This window comes from Heterodontus francisci, chromosome 5 (genome assembly GCF_036365525.1).
Source record: "Heterodontus francisci isolate sHetFra1 chromosome 5, sHetFra1.hap1, whole genome shotgun sequence".
NCBI classification, from domain to species: domain Eukaryota; kingdom Metazoa; phylum Chordata; class Chondrichthyes; order Heterodontiformes; family Heterodontidae; genus Heterodontus; species Heterodontus francisci.
Genome location: NC_090375.1, coordinates 132,388,347 through 132,409,671, shown reverse-complemented (window position 1 = coordinate 132,409,671; position 21,325 = coordinate 132,388,347). Strand labels below are relative to the sequence as shown.

Here is a 21,325-nt window from a genome sequence, read left to right as displayed (position 1 = left end):
CATGACGATGACACCAAACAAGATGCCAGACTCACCGTGGTCCCGTTGTGAGACTTCTTGTGAGCTGGACTTTAACGCTGCCCCACCCCCCTCTCATGGTGGGCACCCCACCTTTGGGTCATTTGAGGCCCTTAATGAATGGCTACACAAGGGCCTCTACCTGCTGTCGCTGCTATTTTACCAGCAGGGGTTGGGGACCATGCCACGTGGTGAAGCTTTTAGATTAGAGATACAGCACTGAAACAGGCCCTTCGGCCCACCGAGTCTGTGCCGAACATCAACCACCCATTTATACTAATCCTACACTAATCCCATATTCCTACCAAACATCCCCACCTGTTCCTATATTTCCCTACCACCTACCTATACTAGTGACAATTTATAATGGCCAATTTACCTATCAACCTGCAAGTCTTTTGGCTTGTGGGAGGAAACCGGAGCACCCGGAGAAAACCCACGCAGACACAGGGAGAACTTGCAAACTCCACACAGGCAGTACCTGGAATCGAACCCGGGTCCCTGGAGCTGTGAGGCTGCGGTGCTAACCACTGTGCCGTCCTTTCTATAAGGTTAATCAAGTCTTCCCTTGTGAAATCCATGCTGACTCATAGCTGACACACTGGTCGCACTGCTGGGAATGACGAGCTGGCAGCTCTTGGAGGCAGAAGCCACGATCTCAGGCAAGTAATTGCCTGATGATCATAAAATCTGATCATGGCTTCCAGGGCTGGCTGAGGCGGGATCGCCCAGAATTTTCCAGTGGTGAGCGGTGCCACTGCCTCTGTATTAAATCCTGGCCATGGTATCTGTTTGCATTCACTGTTATCCCTCTTGTTTTTAGTAATTCCATACCACTGTAGCACTATACTCTGCTTAAAAGTATTATTTTAAGCAATCTTCAACTGAGATTCAATCTCTATTAATAATAAAAACAGAAAGTGCTGGAAATACTCAGCAGGTCTGGCAGCATCTGCGGAGAGTGAAGCAGAGTTAATGTTTCAGATCTGTGAGGTCAGAGACCTGAAATGTTAGCTGTGTTTCTCTCTGCACAGATGCTGCCAGACCTGCTGATTATTTCAAGCACGTTCAGTTTTTATTTCAGATTTCCAGCATCTGCAGTATTTTGCTTTTATTTTAGTGTTCAATTTCCATATCTTGCTTGTCCCTAAGTGTTTCCACTTTCACAGCCACACTTGCCTTCACTTTAGCTACACTGCTGCTGAAACTCTAATCAATGCCTGTCACCCTTAGGCTTAACCTTTTTCAATACTCTTGTTGCAGGCCCCCCCCACACACCCCCACAAACTCCAACTCATCGATCTGTGTCCTGCAATAAGTCTTGCTCACCACTAAATCCTGTCTTTGCTGACCTAAACTGGTTCCGACTCCTTCAATACATTGATTACAAAATCCTCATCCTCATCCTCCTTTACATATCTGTTCAAGATCTCATGCAACTCAACCATTGCAACCTCCTCCACCCCCATGTCCCAGTTCACATTCTCTTCTGAGACTGGCCTACTGTGCTTTTCTCTTTCAATGCTGCTCCATTGCATTTACAAGAACTCAATCATTAGTTTGGCAAGGTCATAGCATTTACTGCAGTACTGTTTTAGCTGGCGGGCAGCCATGAAGGTGGGGCTAAAGTGTGGCGAGTCGAAGAGACTTAGCAGTTGGCAGGAAAAAAGACAGAGGCGCAAGGGGAGAGCCAACTGTGTAACAGCCCCGACAAACAAATTTTTCTGCAGCACCTGTGGAAGAGTCTGTCACTCTAGAATTGGCCTTTATAGCCACTCCAGGCGCTGCTGCACACACCACTGACCACCTCCAGGCGCTTACCCATTGTCTCGCGAGACAAGGAGGCCAAAGAAGGTTTTATATATAGAAATAAACCTTTGATTGTGCTTCCCTAATGTTTTAATGGTTAAGAGCAACATCTGAAGTGTTTTTGAGCTACAAAGACCAGGGAAGCTGCTAGTTTTGATTTCTGCTTCGATCCATAATCTCAATTGGGGCAATGCTGGGGTTGCTGCAATTAGCCTTTATAGGATGGGAAAAATCAGCCATGATTCCTGATCCCTATCCAGTAGTATTGCACGTGATTACATGTTGAGTGTGTGCAGTAGTGTTCGCCAAAAATAACCTGCCAGCACAGAATGCCAGCTGTGGTGCCCATGCTCACACATGATTAGTTTCTTGGCTGAGTATTGGAGGGCTTCACATGCCTTGGAACTCTATGGGGGAATAGCTACATCAAGAAAGACATGAGTACCTGGCAGGCTCATAATGTGGATGGTGCTGTGGAGCATTTCTGCATAGACCCTACTAGCTGTGGGAGGCCTCAAAGTGTTTTTTTCAACTTCAATGCTGTTTTTATGCACGAAAATCCATATATTTACTAACTGACTATGGGCAATGCCTTGGACAATTTAGTAGTTTAAACAACAATGACCTGGACGCTGATATAAGGGTTGGAGTATCGAAATGTGCAGATAATACAAAAATGGTTAGCATAGTTAATAGTGCATAGAACTGTAAGCAAATTCAGGAGGACACATGGGTTTGTAGATTGAACAGGTAACTGTCAGATAAAACTTAATGTAGAGCATTGGAAGGTGACAAATTTGGCACTGGAGAACAAGGAGAGGGAATATACACTAAATGGTACAACTTAAAAAGAACAGAAAAGTAGTGTTACTTGCGGTACATTAGACAAATCTTTAAAAGTAGGGGCAGGGAGCAGGGTGCTAAAGCTGCTTTTATATTTTAAAAATAAGTATCTGGGATGCTAAATTTTGAAAGGGGCACAAAGTACAAAGACAGATAATAAACAAATTTAAGTAATTATTCAAGTTACAGTTGGCATAATCTGCCCAGTTCTATCTCCACTTGGAGAGGCAAAATTTGATTAGGAATAGTTAGCATAGCTTTGTCAGAGGGAGGTCAGGCCTAACAAATTTGATTGAATTTTTTGAGCATGTGACCAGGTGTGTAGATGAGAGTAGTGCAGTTGATGTAGTTTACAGGGATTTCAGCAAAGCCTTTGACAAGGTCCCACATGGGAGACTTATCAAGAAAACAAATGCACCTGGGATACAAGGTAACTTGATAAGGTGGATTCAAAATTGGCTTAGCTGTAGGAGACAGAGAGTGATGACAGACGGCTGTTTTAGTGACTGGAAGCCAGTGTCCAGTTGCGTACCACAGGGATCTGAGCTGGGTCCCCTATTGTTTGTCATTTATATAAACGACATAGATGACTATGTGGGGGGTAGGATCAGTACGTTCGCGGATGACACAAAGATTGGCCGAGTGGTTAACGGTGAGGTTGAGTGTCTTGGGTTATAGGAAGATATAGACGGGATGGTCAAATGGGCAGAAAAGTGGCAGATAGAATTTAACCCTGAAAAGTGTGAGGTGATGCACTTTGGAAGGAGTAATGTGACACGGAAGTATTCAAGGAGTGGCCTGACACTGGGAAGTTCCGAGGAACAAAAGGACCTTGGCGTGTTTGTCCATAGGTCTCTGAAGGCAGAAGGACAGATTAATAGGGTGGTGAAAAAGGCATATGGGACACTTACCTTTATCAGTCGAGGCATAGATTGCAAAAGCAGGGAGGTCATGTTGGAGTTGTACAGAACTTTGGTAAGGCCACAGCTGGAGTACTGTGTGCAATTCTGGTTGCCACATTATAGGAAGGATGTGATTGCATTGGAGGGGGTGCAGAGGAGATTCACCAGGATGTTGCCTGGGATGGAACATTTAAGCTATGAAGAGAGTTGGATAGGCTTGGGTTGTTTTTGCTGGAGCAGAGAAGACTGAGGGGTGACCTGATCGAGGTGTACAAGAATATGAGGGGCATGGACAGGGTGGATAGGGAGCAGCTGTTCCCCTTAGTTGAAGGGTCAGTTACGAGGGGACACAAGTTTAAGGTGAGGGGCAGGAGGTTGAAGGGGGATTTGAGGAAGAACTTTTTTACCCAGAGGGTGGTGACAGTCTGGAATGCACTGCCTGGGAGGGTGGTAGATGCAGGTTGCCTCACATCCTTTAAAAAGTACCTACTTGAGCCCTTGGCACGTCATAACATTCAAGGCTATGGGCCAAGTGCTGGCAAATGGGATTAGGTAGACAGGTCAAGTGTCTTTAATGCATCGGTGCAGACTCGATGGGCCGAAGGGCCTCTTCTGCACTGTATTATTCTGTGATTCAGTTTTGGGTGCCCTACTTTAGGAGGAATATCAAAGCTGTAGATTAGGTACAGCGAAATTGAGTAAGATATCACCAAGGTTGAGAGACTATAGAACTCCACCTCTTCACTGGAGAAGGGGAAGTTAAGAGGTGATCTGCTGGCGTTCAAAATCAAGAGGGGGTTTGAGATTAAAAAAGGTGACAGCCAGATGTCTTGCATCTTTACGCTGATCTGTTGTGTATTTACAGCATTTTCTGCTTTTATTTCAAATTTACAGTCTCTATTGATTTTTCTCTCTTTATATATCCTTTAGTGATACTTATTCCAAATGCAGTTGATATCGATCATCTCTTTCTGATCTCAGTGATTTTTAAAATCCTGGTTACTGGTGCATGCTGGTGTAGTGATGAACTCACTTTTTGTTTTGCACGAACATCAGACTTTTAATTTGTTCTTCAGTTACATTGCCATCATAGGCAGACTGAAATCATGAACCGTTTTGTAGCAGTGGAACTGCTATTTTGCCATTCCAGGAGCAAAACCAAAATTAGCGTTAAGTCAGCAAGATATTGGAGACAGCCACCTGAAGGTTTCTTTTTTCTTTTGGGCCTCCTTATCTCGAGAGACAATGGATACGCGCCTGGAGGTGGTCAGTGGTTTGTGAAGCAGCGCCTGGAGTGGCTATAAAGGCCAATTCTGGAGTGACAGGCTCTTCCACAGGTGCTGCAGAGAAATTTGTTTGTTGGGGCTGTTGCACAGTTGGCTCTCCCCTTGCGCCTCTGTCTTTTTTCCTGCCAACTACTAAGTCTCTTCGACTCGCCACAATTTAGCCCTGTCTTTATGGCTGCCCGCCAGCTCTGGCGAATGCTGGCAACTGACTCCCACGACTTGTGATCAATGTCACACGATTTCATGTCGCGTTTGCAGACGTCTTTATAACGGAGACATGGACGGCCGGTGGGTCTGATACCAGTGGCGAGCTCGCTGTACAATGTGTCTTTGGGGATCCTGCCATCTTCCATGCGGCTCACATGGCCAAGCCATCTCAAGCGCCGCTGACTCAGTAGTGTGTATAAGCTGGGGGTGTTGGCCGCTTCAAGGACTTCTGTGTTGGAGATATAGTCCTGCCACCTGATGCCAAGTATTCTCCAAAGGCAGCGAAGATGGAATGAATTGAGACGTCGCTCTTGGCTGGCATACGTTGTCCAGGCCTCGCTGCCGTAGAGCAAGGTACTGAGGACACAGGCCTGATACACTCGGACTTTTGTGTTCCGTGTCAGTGCGCCATTTTCCCACACTCTCTTGGCCAGTCTGAACATAGCAGTGGAAGCCTTACCCATGCGCTTGTTGATTTCTGCATCTAGAGACAGGTTACTGGTGATAGTTGAGCCTAGGTAGGTGAACTCTTGAACCACTTCCAGAGCGTGGTCGCCAATATTGATGGATGGAGCATTTCTGACATCCTGCCCCATGATGTTCGTTTTCTTGAGGCTGATGGTTAGGCCAAATTCATTGCAGGCAGACGCAAACCTGTCGATGAGACTCTGCAGGCATTCTTCAGTGTGAGATGTTAAAGCAGCATCGTCAGCAAAGAGGAGTTCTCTGATGAGGACTTTCCGTACTTTGGACTTCGCTCTTAGACGGGCAAGGTTGAACAACCTGCCCCCTGATCTTGTGTGGAGGAAAATTCCTTCTTCAGAGGATTTGAACGCATGTGAAAGCAGCAGGGAGAAGAAAATCCCAAAAAGTGTGGGTGCGAGAACACAGCCCTGTTTCACACCACTCAGGATAGGAAAGGGCTCTGATGAGGAGCCACCATGTTGAATTGTGCCTTTCATATTGTCATGGAATGAGGTGATGATACTTAGTAGCTTTGGTGGACATCCGATCTTTTCTAGTAGTCTGAAGAGACCACGTCTGCTGACGAGGTCAAAGGCTTTGGTGAGATCAATGAAAGCAATGTAGAGGGGCATCTGTTGTTCACGGCATTTCTCCTGTATCTGACGAAGGGAGAACAGCATGTCAATAGTCGATCTCTCTGCACGAAAGCCACACTGTGCCTCAGGGTAGACGCGCTCGGCCAGCTTCTGGAGCCTGTTCAGAGCGACTCGAGCAAAGACTTTCCCCACTATGCTGAGCAGGGAGATTCCACGGTAGTTGTTGCAGTCACCGCGGTCACCTTTGTTTTTATAGAGGGTGATGATGTTGGCATCGCGCATGTCCTGGGGTACTGCTCCCTCGTCCCAGCACAGGCATAGCAGTTCATGTAGTGCTGAGAGTATAGCAGGCTTGGCACTCTTGATTATTTCAGGGGTAATGCTGTCCTTCCCAGGGGCTTTTCCGCTGGCTAGGGAATCAATGGCATCACTGAGTTCCGATTTGGTTGGCTGTATGTCCAGCTCATCCATGACTGGCAGAGACTGGGCTGCATTGAGGGCAGTCTCAGTGACAGCATTCTCCCTGGAGTACAGTTCTAGGTAGTGCTCAACCCAGCGGTCCATCTGTTTGCGTTGGTCAGTGATTATGTCCCCCGATTTAGATTTGAGGGGGGTGATCTTCTTGATGGTTGGCCCAAGAGCTCTCTTCATGCCATCATACATTCCTCTGATGTTTCCGGTGTCTGAGGCCAGCTGAATATGACTGCATAGGTGTTGCCAGTAGTCGTTTGCGCAACGCCTAGCTGTTCTTTGTGCAGTACTTCTGGCTGCTTTAAGTGCTGCGGATGTTAAATCGCTGGGGGCTTTCTTGTAGTTCAAAAGTGCAATGCGCTTAGCGGCTATGACAGGTTCCAGCTCTTCATTATGAGATTGAAACCAGTCTGCATTTCTCTTCGCACTTTTGCCGTAGGTGGTCAAAGCTGACTCATAGATGGCGTCTCTGATGTGGGCCCACTTGGTCTCAGCATCCCCTGTGGGAGTGTTTTGAAGGGCTGTTACAAGTGAATTTAGAAATTTTTGTAACAGCTGTGGGTGAGAAATTCTGCTCGTGTTGATGCGCGGGTGGCCCTTCTGCTTGGAATGATGCAACTTCTTTGGTCTGAGTCTAACCTTGCTGCACACCAGGGAGTGGTCGGTGTCGCAGTCCGCACTGTGGAAGCTGCGTGTGATTTGAACACTGTTTAAGGCGGCTCGCCTTGTGACAATGAGGTCTAGCTGGTGCCAACGACGTGATCTTGGGTGCCTCCATGAAACCTGGTGACAGGGTTTAGTGTGAAAGAACGAGTTGGTGATGCAGAGGTTATGATAGGTACACAACTCAAGCAGTCTCTGCCCGTTCTCATTCATCCTTCCAACGCCATAGCGCCCAAGGCAGGAGGGCCATGAGTCATGGTCGGCCCCAACCCTGGCATTAAAGTCCCCCAGCAGGAATAGGTGTTCGGTGTTGGGGATGCTGCTAATGATGTTATGGAGTTGTTCATAGAACTGGTCTTTAGCTTCAGGTGCGGAACAGAGTGTTGGAGCATAGATGCTGAGTAGGTGTACTGGACCAGAGGTGGTGAGCAGTCGGATGGACAGTATGCGTTCCGAGCCATTTGAGGGAGGCTCTATCATGCTGAGCAAGGAGTTTCTGATGGCGAAGCCCACTTCATGCTGTCTTGGTTCTTCAGGATCCCTGCCCTGCCAGAAGAAGGTGTAGTCTTGCTCTGCTAGAGAGCTGAAGGTTTCAGAGGTGAAGTAATTCAGTGTGATACAGCAGATCTCTCTGACATCCATTACCCTCCTTTGCCTACCAAACTAATGATGATGTTAGAGTCAGAATTGGGCAGGTTTGTGGTTCCACTTAGTCCATTGAGCAGTTGCCCACTTATAGGAAAGTAGATGAAAGCGCACTGAAATTTTCTTGAGTGTTTACAATTACTATTGGAACTAAAATTGAACCTCTATTTACTTGGTTGCAACCGTGGTAATTTGTCCAATGCAGAATTTCTCTGCTAATGGAAAAGTAAAGCTGTAGATAAATGTAAATGTACTTATTTAACACAATGTAAACTGACAGCACTGTAAATTATTTTTGTGCCACATAGACCTCTAGACCTCTTGATGAATAGATCAGGCACAATTTTGAGAGACTGATATACCACATGAATTGAATGACTGAGAATGTTTCTTAAAAGAATTATGAGACTGTAAAGTGACCTATCTACTGCTCAGGTGATTAATGAATTTAAAATCACAAGGCTGTCTGGAGAAAATTGACTAAATGCTGTTAAGTTGATCACATTTACTGTAGGGATAGGTAAATGCAAACGGTGACAGTTAACCTATGAGTGTTTCTAATTTATTTGTTCGGATTCTCATTTATCATTTTAAAGTTGATATTTTTAAGTCAAAAAAATCCTGGACTTTTTGTAATGGAAAAGTAGTTCTTGGAGATTTTATTATTTTAAAATCACTTTGCTCTGTTTGATGTTTGAATAATGATTTGATTCCATATAGGTGGTTTGTGGCAGTTTGCATTCAATGTAAAGTTTTACCCTCCGGATCCTGCCCAGCTCTCTGAGGACATCACCAGGTGAGTGAAGGAATCTTTCTTTTAGTACCTGCAGTGGAGAACTGTGCGATCAAAATTTGTTTTGTGAACTCTCTTCCCCAAGACTTCTCCAATCATAAGAGGTAGTGTATGCCTTGTCTGAATGAAACTCCTATTTGTTATACCATTGTAGTTTAAAAAAAATTAAAATTATCAGTATTCACCAAAGTAAGTTGATTTTGCAGAAACCAATCAAGTGATTATGGGTGGATCAGACTTAATTTTTCATATGAAAGTAAACTATGGTGATCTAATGGTGATTTTAAAAAAGAAAGGTAATTTTTAATCTTGCACAGTCCTAACCCATGAGAGTGAAAAATAACTCAAAAACCAATTATATTTGTATAGTACTCATCGTACATAAGTGTTTAGAGGGCGAGAGGTGAACATGGAGAGAAGAAAAGTGAAAGTAATGGTTGAGAAATGAGTTTCGCATAAATTTTTGAAGTAAGGCACATAGATAATAAAACAAAATGTTATTGGAAGAGAACTTGAAAAAGCAGGATGCAATGATTGTCGGATTATTGTTTTATTAAATGTGCAGTGTACCTGAACTGATTGAGTCACAGTATTACTAATAATCTGCCAATGCTAAACTTTCCTTTGTATAACTCAGGTAATGAAACAATCTGTGCCTGCATGTAGCAAGACCTGGACAACATTCAGGCTTGGGCTGATAAGTGGTATCGTGTGATGGGCAATAAATTCTGGCCTTGCCATTGATGACCACATCTCATGAATAAATTTTTAAAAACTGATTGTAAATGGAGTCATATTTTTGCCGCTCTGCTAGATCTACCTTAAGGCGGAGAGAGTGAAAATGCACAGTTTTGGCTAAGGGTCCACACTGAACTATTATGTTATGTCCTCTCCACTGTTGCTGTGTGACACAATGCTTCCAGCATGTTCTGTTTTTGCATCAGATTTCAGTATCTCAGAAGATTTCTAATTTTTTTTGCCTTAAAGAAATCTGCAATAATAGCATGATTTGCCTGGGGTAACTGACCAGACCTCTCTGGTAGTTTGTTAATATTCGTGGAGATGCACAAGAATGTATTAATTCTTGCAAGGGTTCTTCCAGCAGAAATGGGTGAACTGCAGAACATCTTGTCATTCCACTGCATTGCAGTTGAATTCCACACTGTTCTCAACAAACACAGATTATTCATTCTGTACCACTACCTTCCACTTCTGGCGCCTAGAAATCATGCTGATATAAGCAGTCTTTGAAAAAAGAAAAGTGCTGAAAGAGTATATATTATTTTCAAAGTGATGGGGGATGCGGGGGGGTGGGGGGGTGCAGTGGGGAAGTATTAAAAAAAGGGCCAAAATAAGTGCCCAGGGTTTTCCACCCCTTTATTTGCCAACCACAATTTTCTGACCTTTAACCGTAATGGGCAGAGAACCCTGGCTCATGAGCACAGAAGGGGAAAACCTTGCCCAATGTATCTTGTGAGATCTCTGTTGCCATTTCTGCACCAAAGTACAAAGTTGACCAGATTAAAAAAAAACAATTCTGTTGCATTTATTTTCTCGCTGTGTTCATCCCAAAGATCTGGATAGATAACATTATACCTTTCTGTTTATCAATGATGCGATGTATTTCCCTAGTTCTACTTTAGAATGCTGATTATTAGAAAAAGCTATTTCAATAGATGTTCTATTAAAATACATAGCTTAGCTCACCCCAATGCATCAATGAGTTGTCCAGTGATTAATTGAACCATACCCAAGAGAGGCTCCAGGTTAAATCCCTGGTCTATGCTGAATTAGTTGATCTCAATTGAGCAGCCATAGTGTCAGTGCAATTTATGTTAATTCTCCTGAGCTACAGGATAGGGATAATGAGGTAATTTTTCCACTCTCAGTGATTGTTCAGGTGATCCTTATGTGAAGTGCATGCTGTGTTGGTCAGGTAAGGATAAGATCTGTCCCAGCTGTGAGACATCTGCAGCTCAGGAAGAAATCAAAAGATTTCAGGAGGGGAGGTTATCGAGATGAAAAAAAAACTCTGTGTAAATAAATGAAAAGATCTTTGTCCCCAAAACCCTTAATTTAATGGATGGGGGTGAGCAGGTTCAAGGGAATGGTTTTGTGCATGCTAGATTAAACTCTGCACCCTACATATTCACAAAATGAGGAAGAGTATTAATTGCTGTTTATTCAGCAGAACAGGACTTAATTATCTGCATAACAGTTTAAATTTTGTGACAAATCTAAATTCCCAAAGCAAATTTTATTCTGGCTTTTTACTGTGGCTAAGTGATAGTAAGCATAATTGGGAAAATTTGATACATGGTGATTGAAATTAGTATGCATTGCAACAGTTTTTTGGCTGTAAAACAAGCATGAAGCTTCCCCGTTAAGCAATAGAACAGCCTGCGCTCGATCTGTGCAGGCACTGGCCAGACTATGAAATCCTAAGCAGATGTCTAAAACTGGTGTCAGGCCCCTTGATTATGTAAATTAGATGATGCAGGTTTGCAGAGTCCATTCTGATGGCCTGCTTGTGGATGTGGGACCAACGCTGGCAGCTTGTCCCAACTATTCAGGTGAAGCCCAGGGACAATTTCTATCGATCTTTAGGCTTCTTACTTTGGGTACATGCTGCATCCACAGTGCCAAGTCTGGGCCAGAAAACAATCCCATTCTATAATTATTTTAAACCAAGCTATATAGTGGCTGTTAGCAAGATGATCTCCTACTGTGACATGCTACACTTGCCCTAATTCATTTCCCAGAACCAAATCCAACACTCTTTCCTTCCTTGTTGGACTGGAGACATATGTGCACAGGAGAACTTTCTCGATCAATATCAGAAATTCCTCCTTCCTTACCATTGGCTCTATATTTTTCCCAGTCTATATTAGTGAAATTAGCCTCCTAATATTACTACTCTATTTTTGTTATGTGCCATTGAAATTACCTGATTTGCCTAGGCCGGAATGAACCCAAAGAAATAAAGTTTAGGGCATCTCTGACCTTGGCATCCAGTGCCTGTGGATGAATGAGAATACAGGTCAGTGTGGGCCATGCTGCAGAGCTATGACATTGTTCCAAGTAAAACGAAGCATACGCACCTTTTGACAAATTGAGATCTGCATATCAATTCTGGTGTATGGGACTGGTGATGTGGTCAACAGTTTCATTAAATTTTAAATGATAGCTTGGAGTGATCATAAATGTATTTTCATTTATTTAATTGCAGTTAATTGCTGTACTGAAAGCATAGCAGTGCACCAGCAGATAAGACTAGAGGTTACAAAAATAGTAAGAAGACAGAACTAAAGGCTCTGCATCTGTATGCATATAATATTCATAACAAAGCAGATGAATTAACAAATAGTAATAAATATGTATGGCCTGATAGCCATTACAGAGACATGGCTGCAAGATGTCAAAGATTAGGACCTGAATTTTCAAGGGTACATATCATTTAGGAAGGTCAGGAAGCTAGGAAAAGGCAGAGAGGTAGCTCTGTTAATTAATGATGACGTTGGTACAATCGAGAGAGATGCCCTTGGTTCTGGAGATCAAGATGTAGAATTAGTTTGCGTAGAGATGAGGAATAGTAAAGGTAAGAAGTCTGTTGTGGAAGTGGTTTATAGGGCCCCTAACAGTAACCAATCTGTAGGACAGGGTATACAGGATGAAATAATGGGGGCTTGTGAGAAATGTATGGTGATAATTATGGGTGATTTTAATCTACGTATAAATTGGGTGAATCAGATTGGCAAAGGTCGACCGGATGATGAGTTCATCATGTTTTTGGGACAGTTTCTTGGAGTAGCACATTCTAGAGTCAACCAGAGAGCAGGCTATACTCGATGTAGTATGCAGTGAGGCAAGATTAATTAACAACCTCATAGTGAAGATGCCCCTAGGTAGCAGTGATCATAATATAATTGAATTTCACATTCAGTTTGAAGGAGAGTAGGACGAATCTAAAACTGGTGTTTTAAACTTAAATAAGGGCAATTATGAGGGCATGAAGGCAGAGCTTGCTAAAATAAACTGGCAATTTCTGTTAAGGGATAGGTCAGTAGAGATGCATTGGCAGATATTTAAGAAGATATTTCAGAATATTCAGAGAAGATGCATTCCAGTGAGAACGAAAAACTCTAAGGGAAGAACACTCCATCAGTGGCTAACTAAGGAAGTTAAAGATAGTATCAAATTGAAAGAAAAGGCATATAATTCCGTGAAGATGAATGGCAGGTCGGAAGATTGGGCAGAATATAAAGAATGACTAAAAAGTCAATAAGGAGGGAGAAATTAGAGTACAAGAGAAGGCTTGCTAGAAATATAAAAGCAGATAGTAAGACTTTCCAGAAGTATTTAAAGAAGAAAAGAGTAAGTCAAGTGAGCGTTGGTCCTCTAGAGAGCGAGTCTGGGGGAGAATACTAATAGAAAATAAGGAGATGGCGGATGAATTGAAAAGATATTTTGCATCTGTCTTCGCTGGAGGATGCAGGTAACATCCCAGAAATAATTGTGAAACAGGAGGTGAAAGGGAGGGAGGAAATTAAAACAATTATAGTTATGTTGAATTTGTATAAGACACTAGTTCGGCCACAGCTGGAGTATTGTGTCCAGTTCTGGGCGCCGCAGTTTAGTTAAGATGTGAGGGCATTGGAGAGTGCAGAAAAGATTCACGAGAATGGTTCCAGGGATGAAGAACTTCAGTTCGGAAGATAGATCGGAGAAGTTGGGGGCTGTTTTCCTTGAAGAGAGGGCTGGGAGGTGATATTTGAGATGGAGATGGGAAATTTTTTCTCTGAGGGTTGTGTTTCTTTGGAACGCTCTTCCCCAGAGAGCGGTGGAGGCAGGGCCATTGAATATTTTTAAGGCAGAGGTAGATAGATTCTTGACAAACAAGGGAGTCAAAGGGTATTGGTTTTGGCAGGAAAGTGGATCAGCCATGATCTTATTAAATGCTCGACGGGGTCGAATGGCTTACTCCTGCTCCTAATTCGTATATTTGTATAGAATGTCTTTCAAGCATTGGAAAGTGCTCACAGAAGTACAACTTTTACAATTCCTTTAATTTATTGTTTTAAAAAATTGCCAGAATGTGGTTCCCCGATTTTCTTTTGTTATTGAGTCATAGTCATAGATTTATACGGCACAGAAACAGGCCCTTCGGTCCAACGCGTCTGCGCCGAACATCAAGCACCCATCCAATCTAATCCCATTTTCCCACACTTGGCCCGTAGCCTTGTATGCTATGGCGTTTCAAGTGCTTATCTAAATACTTCTTAAATATTGTGAGGGTTCCTGTCTCTACCACCCCTTCAGGCAGTGTGTTCCAGATTCTAACCACCCTCTGGGTGAAAAAATGTTTCCTCAACTCGCTCTAAACCTCCTGCTCCTTACCTTAAACCCAAGCCCCCTGGATATTAACTCCTCCGCCAAGGGAAAAAGTTTCTTCCTATCTATCCTATCAGTGCCGCTCATAATTTTGTATACCTCAATCAGGTCCTCTCTCAGCCTTCTCTGCTCCAAGGAAAACAACCTCAGCCTATCCAGTCTCTCCTCATAGCTGAAATGCTCCAGCCCAGGCAACATCCTGGTGAATCTCCTCTGCACCTTCTCCAGTGCAATCACATCCTTCCTATAATGTGGGAACCAGAACTGTAAACAGTACTCCAGTTGTGGCCTAACCAGCATTTTATACAGCTCTAACATAACCTCCCTGCTCTTATATTCTGTGCCTCGGCTAATAAAGGCAAATATCCCATATGCCTTCCTAACCACCTTATCTACCTGTGCTGCTGCCTTCAGTGATCTTTGGACAAGCACACCAAGGTCGTCTGACCCTCTGTACTCCCTGGGGTCCTACCATCCATTGTGTATTCACTTGCCTTGTTAGTCCTTCCAAAATGCATCACCTCACATTTCTCAGGATTGAATTCCATCTGCCACTGCTCTGCCCATCTCACCAGCCCAACGATATCGTCCTGTAATCTAAGGCTTTCCTTCTCGCTGTCCACGGCACCACCAATTTTCGTATCATCTGCGAACTTACTGATCATACCTCCTATATTTACATCTAAATAATTAACGTACACCATTGTTTTCCATCTACATAACAGCAGTTCAGAAGTAATTGGATAGTGACATGCATTTAAATCAAATCTAGCACGTCACTGTTCTTAATTTTTGTCTGGACTATAGTGATTAATGATCAAATTTTGAATATGATGTATCCTGGGATAGTTTTATCAAGTGCACCTTTGGCCCGGAGTGTGTCTTTGCAAGTACAATTCTGTAAAAGTCTTGGTTGTGACTTCTTAAGCCTATGGATGCTTCCAAGAGTTACATTTTGTCCAAAAGTTCTGTGGTTTTGAAAGATCTCAAGTTTCAATGTGTTTGTTTTCCATTTAGGTATTATTTGTGTCTGCAGCTGAGGGATGATATTGTCTCTGGACGATTGCCATGTTCTTTTGCCACACATGTGTTGCTTGGTTCCTACACTGTCCAAGCAGAACTTGGGGATTATGACCCAGATGAGTATGGCACTGACTATATCAGTGAGTTTCGCTTTGCTCCAAATGAAACTAAAGAACTGGAAGAAAAGGTGATAGAACTACACAAAAGTCACAAGTACGTGCATAGCATATATAATGTGTTTAATTTGGTGTTTTAAAGTTGAACAACTTGTTTTTTTTCTTTGATTTATGAGTCATCATTAGCAGGTTCACATTCAAATTTCACAAGCTTTCTGTATACACTGGGTTTAGCTGGAGATAATGGGCTAATAAAGATGTTGATTGTAAAAAAAAACAAATCAAGGTAATACTGATAAATTCTAACTGTCCAGGAACTCAGCAAAGTTCAATTTGTTGCTTTGAAATTTTAGCTTGGAATCTCTACAGCAAGAGGAATATGAGTTGGGTCAAGTACTTATTGTAAAATTTGTGATCGTATCAAATGCCCCTTTTTGCATATTTCTTTGCCCAGGCACTGTCTCATGCCCTTGCAAAATTGTTGTCATTGCCCCCTTTCTTAAAAAGCCAAACTTTGAGCCATCCAGTCACTGCAAATAACCCATCTTTACTCTCCCTTTCCTCACTAATGTTCTCCCAGTTCTATGTTCACCTCTTCTGAAATTCCTTTTTAAAATTCTGCCAGACCCACTTTTGCCTATGTCACAACACTGAGACTGCTCTGACCAAAGTCACAAATTGCCTCATTTGTGAGTGTGATCACAGTGCATTATTGTCTCTGTCCTGTTTGATGTTTTTGCATCAGTTGGCATAGTTAATCATGCTTTCATTCCCCACTGCCTGTCCTCTGTTGCCCAGCTTCATGGGGCTGCTCGTGACTGATTGCATGTCAGCCTAACAAGGTGCAGCTAAAGCCTCTCCATCAATGACTTCTCTTCAAAAAGACCTATACTTTGCCTCCTTCCTGTCTTCTATATACTGTCTGTCATAAGCAGGTATGGCTATCAACTTCATATGTATGCTGTAAACCTCACCACTACTTCCCTGACCCCATGAACACATCTGTAATGTCAAAATACCTGTTCAACATAACGTCATACTTGAGTCACAATGTTCTTTGGCTGGGCATTGGCAATACCAAAGCAAATTTCTACAGTGCCCATTACAAGCTATGCACCCCTTACTCAATTGAAGAAGATTGTTGAATCCTGAGCTGACCTTCCAGCCCTGTGCTCTCAAATACCAATACTGTTTCATTCTATCTCCACAATATCACCCACTTCAGTCCCATCACTGCTGAAACTCTTATCCATGGTTTTGTCACCTCTAGCATGAATTATACCAGTGCTGTCCTTAGTCTTCTTTCATCTACATGACAACATGTCGAAAGTGCACTGCCCATATCCTACTGGACACAAAGACGTGCTCCTCCATTACTGCTTTCAAACTTTAACTGGCTTCCTGACCCCAGCATATTAAATTTTAAATTCCCATCCTTGCATTTAAACCCCTTTGTGCTTTGCTCTGCTCTATCTGTGCGACCTCTTCAAGCCTTTCCTCTCCCTTATGGCCTTTGGTTTTCTGACTCTGACCTCTTAGGCCATTCTGTCTAGAAATTGCTCTGAAATGGTGATGGTAGCATAGTGGTTATGCGACTAGTCTAATAATCCTGAGGCCCAGAACTAGTAAATAGAGAACACAAGTTCAAATGTCGCCATGGCATTTTGAGAATTTGAATTTAGTTTTAGGCGCAGTGGTTAGCACCGCAGCCTCACAGCTCCAGGGACCCGGGTTCGATTCTGGGTTCTGCCTGTGCGGAGTTTGCAAGTTCTCCCTGTGACCACGTGGGTTTTCGGCGGGTGCTCCGGTTTCCTCCCACAGCCAAAGACTTGCAGGTGATAGGTAAATTGGCCGTTGTAAATTGCCCCTAGTGTAGGTAGGTGTTAGGGAATATGGGATTACTGTAGGGTTAGTATAAATGGGTGGTTGTTGGTCAGCACAGACTCGGTGGGCCGAAGGGCCTGTTTCAGTGCTGTATCTCTTTTATATAAAAAAAAACATGTGGAAATAAAAAGCTGATATCAGTAAAAATGACCACGACTTTGTCGGATTCTGAAAACCCCAACTGGTTCGCTAATGTCCTTTTAGGGAAGGAAAGCTGCTGTCGTATCTGCTTTGGCTTGTATGTGTCTCTAGTCCCATGACAATGTGATTTAGGCTGTAGTGACCTAGGTAGCCACTCAGATGGCCAACCAGGGATAGGTGATCAATGCAGGTCTTGCCAGCAATGCCCATATCCTATTTTTAAAAAAACAACCTCCAACTCTCGACTTTGTCCTCCTTTATAAACCTTCTTGACACTCAAATTTTCAGCCAAGCCTTCAGTAACCCTCTAAGCTATCTTCCCAACTCATTATTCCATTCCTATTTGTACTCCTCAGTAAGCTGTCTTCCAGCCTTTTGTACTTTAAAGGCACCATATAAATACAAATGTTGTCCTATGTCCTCCCTGTTTTCTCCTCTTTTCTTCCAAAACTGGACTTCTGCTCAGGCCTTGCTCCATCTACTTCACATTTGATAACTGTTCTCTGGAATTCTCTGCAGACTTGTCATGTGCTTGACACCTATCGCTCTACTGAAACACTCTCTCTCAATTGTGCCTTTGGTTCTCTAGCCTCATCCCTCTGCTTTTGTTTGTTTTCCTCATGCTCAAGATCCACTGCATCACTCTCCTCATTGAAAAGTGCTCTGAGACTTTTTCCGGGATGTAAATACATCACCAGTGCAGTTTTGGGAGGATAGACATCAAAATACCAATATGTCCTTTGGAAATGGAGGACTAACACGCATTGTCATGGCAGTGGAGATGTAGGTTTTGTCTTCCATGGTGCTGACTTGGATCAGCCAGGCTATCAGAAAGCAGATGGCAGGAGGAACTCAAACAATCTTTCCATTGCTTCTTGCAGAAAACTTCATTCTAAGCCCCACAGCTGATAGATACTATGCTCTATGACAGTTGCTTTACAAATGTCCACTGCAGTTGTTTTTGGTCTTGACATATAGGAATCTTTGTGTGTGAGGATTGGGAGCAGTTTAGAATTCAGCAAAGGAGGACCAAGGGATTGATTAAGAAGGGGAAAATAGAGTACGAGAGTAAGCTTGCAGGGAACATAAAAACTGACTGTAAAAGTTTCTATAGGTATGTGAAGAGAAAAAGATCGGTGAAGACAAATGTAGGTCCCTTACAGTCAGAAACGGGAAATTATTATGGGGAACAAAGAAATGGCTGACCAACTAAATACATACTTTGGTTCTGCCTTCACAAAGAAGGACGGAAATATCATACCAGAAATGTTGGGGAACACAGGGTTTAGTGAGAGGGAGGAACTGAAGGAAATCAGTATTAGTAGAGAAATGGTATTGGGGAAGTTAATGGGGTTGAAGGCCAATAAATCCCCAGGGCCTGATGGTGTGCATCCCAGAGTACTTAAGGAAGTGGTCCTAGAAATAGTGGTGGTCATCTTCCAAGATTCTATAGACTCTGGAACAGTTCCTACAGATTGGAGGGTAGCTAATGTAACCCCACTATTTAAAAAGGCAGCTAGAGAGAAAGTAAGAAATTATAGACAGTCAGCCTGACGTCAGTAGTGGGGAAAATTCTAGAGTCCATTCTCAAAGATTTTATAGCTAGAGAGCAGTGGTAGAATCGGGCTGAGTCAGCATGGATTTACGAAAGGGAGATCATGCTTGACAAATCTACTAGAATTCTTCGAGGATGTAACTAGTAGAGTTGATGAGGGGGAGCCAGTGGATGTGGTTTCTTTGGACTTTCAGAAGGCTTTCGACAAAGTCTTGCATAAGAGATTAGCATGTAAAATTAAAGCGCATGGGATTGGGGGTAGTGTATTGCAATAGATAGAAAATTGGTTGGCAGACTGGAAACAAAGAGTAGGATAAATGGGTCTTTTTCCGAATGGCAGGCAGTGACTAGTGGGGTACCACAGGGACTGGTGCTAGGACCCCAGGTATTCACAATATATATTAATGATTTAGATAAGGGAACTAAATGTAATATCTCCAAATTTGCAGATGAGACAAAACTGGGTGGGAGGGTGAGTTGTGAGGAGGATGCAGAGAGGCTTCAGGGTGATTTGGACAAGTTCAGTGAGTGAGCTAATGCATGGCAGATGCAGTATAATGTGGATAAATTTGCGGTTATCCACTTTGGTAGCGAAAACAGGAAGGCAGACTATTATCTGAACGGCTATAAACTGAGAGAGAGGAAAATGCAGCGAGACCTGGGTGTTCGGGTACACCAGTCGCTGAAGGTAAGCATGCAGGTGCAACAGGTGGTAAAAAAGGCAAATGGTATGTTGGCCTTCATAGCGAGAGGATTCAAGTACAGGAGCAGGGATGTCTTGCTGCAATTATACAGGGCCTTGGTGAGTCCACACCTGGAATATTGTGTGCAGTTTTGGTCTCGTTATCTGAGGAAGGATGTTCTTGCTATAGAGGGAGTGCAGTGAAAGTTTACCAGACTGATTCCTGGGATGGCAGGACTGACGTGTGAGGAGAGATTGAGTCGTTTAGGATTATATTCGCTGGAGTTCAGAAGATTGAGGAGGGATCTCATAGAAACCTATAAAATTCTAACAGGACTTGACAGGGTAGATGCAGGAAGGATGTTCCCGATGGTGGGGGAGTCCAGAACCAGGGGTCATAGTCTCAGGCTACAGGGTAAACCTTTCAGGACTGAGATGAGGAGAAATTTCTTCACCCAGAGAGTGGTAAGCCTGTGGAATTCGCTACCACAGAAAGCAGTTGAGGCCAAAACATTGTATTTTTTCAAGGAGGAGTTAGATATGGCTCTGGGGTCGAAAGGGATCAAAGGGTATAGGGCGAAAGCGGGAACAGGTTACTGAGTTGGATGATCAGCCATGATAATGAATGGCGGAGCAGGCTCAAAGGCCCGAATGGCCTACTCGTGCTCCTATTTTCTGTGTTTCTGTGTGTGTATGTACATGTGCACATGGGTGTATATATCATTTTTAAAAAACAATCATAGGTTTAACCTATTGTAGCAAGAAATGTGATTATAGCATGAGAAATAGAATCGTAGAATAGTTACAGCACAGAATGAGGCCATTCGGCTCATCAAGTCCATGCCAGCTCACTGCAAGATCAATTTAGCTAATCTCACACACTGCCCTTTTCCTGTGACCTTATACATTTTTTTATCTTCAAGTGCTTATCCAATTTCCTTTTGAAAGCCACAATTGAATCAGCCTCCACTGCCCCCTCAGGTAGTGCATTCCTGATTCTAACCACTCGCTGCATTTAAAAAAAAAAAATTTCTTATGTCGCCTTTGATTCTTTTGCCCATCACCTTAAATCTGTCTCTTCTGGTTCATTGCCCCTCTGCCAAAGGGAACAGTTTCTCTCTATCTAGCTACCTAGTGATTTTGAACAACTCTATCAAATCTCCTCTCAACCTTCTCTAAGGCGAACAACCTCAGCTTCTCCAGTCTATCCTCGTAACTGAAGTCCTTCATCCCTGGAACCATTCTCGTAAATCTTTTCTGCACCCTCTCTAAAGCCTTCAGATTGTTCCGAAAGTGCAGTGCCCAAAATTGGAGACTGCTCCAGTTAAGGTCAAACAAGTTGCTTGTAAAGGTGGTTCATAACTTCCTTGCTTTTGTACTCAGTGCCTCGATTTTTAAAGTCCAGGATCCCATATGCCTTTTTAACCACTTTCTCAACCTGCCCTGCCATCTTCAACGATTTGTGTACATATACCCTTAGGTCTGTCTGTTCCTGCACCCCCTTTAGAATTACACCCTTTAGTTCATATTGTTGTTTTTCCTACCAAAATGTATCATTCACACTTCTCTGCATTAAATTTCATCGGCCATGTGTTTGCCCATTCCACCAGCCTGTCTGTGTCCTCTTGGAGTCTATCCCTATCCTCACAGTTCACAATACTTCCAAGTCTTGTGTCATCTGCAAATTTTGTAATTGTGCCCTATACACAAAAGTCTAAGTCATTAATATATTATCACGAAAAGCAGTGGTCCCAATACTGACGCCTGGGGAATGCCCACAAATATGATTTGTGTTTGCAGTGTTTTCTATGTGGCTTTTGGAACTGTATATAAAA

General features: G+C 43.1%; 1 protein-coding gene across 2 annotated transcripts in view; it reads left to right on the top strand.

Annotated features, from left to right (window-relative positions):
- LOC137370056 (band 4.1-like protein 3) overlaps positions 1-21,325 on the top strand; it is a 384,274-nt gene that overhangs the window by 277,051 nt on the left and 85,898 nt on the right. For both annotated transcript variants that reach the window (XM_068032108.1, XM_068032109.1), the window contains 2 exons: positions 8,626-8,701; positions 15,107-15,325. In XM_068032108.1, the coding sequence (XP_067888209.1) occupies positions 8,626-8,701; positions 15,107-15,325 (295 nt within the window). The remainder of the gene's footprint in view (positions 1-8,625; positions 8,702-15,106; positions 15,326-21,325) is intronic.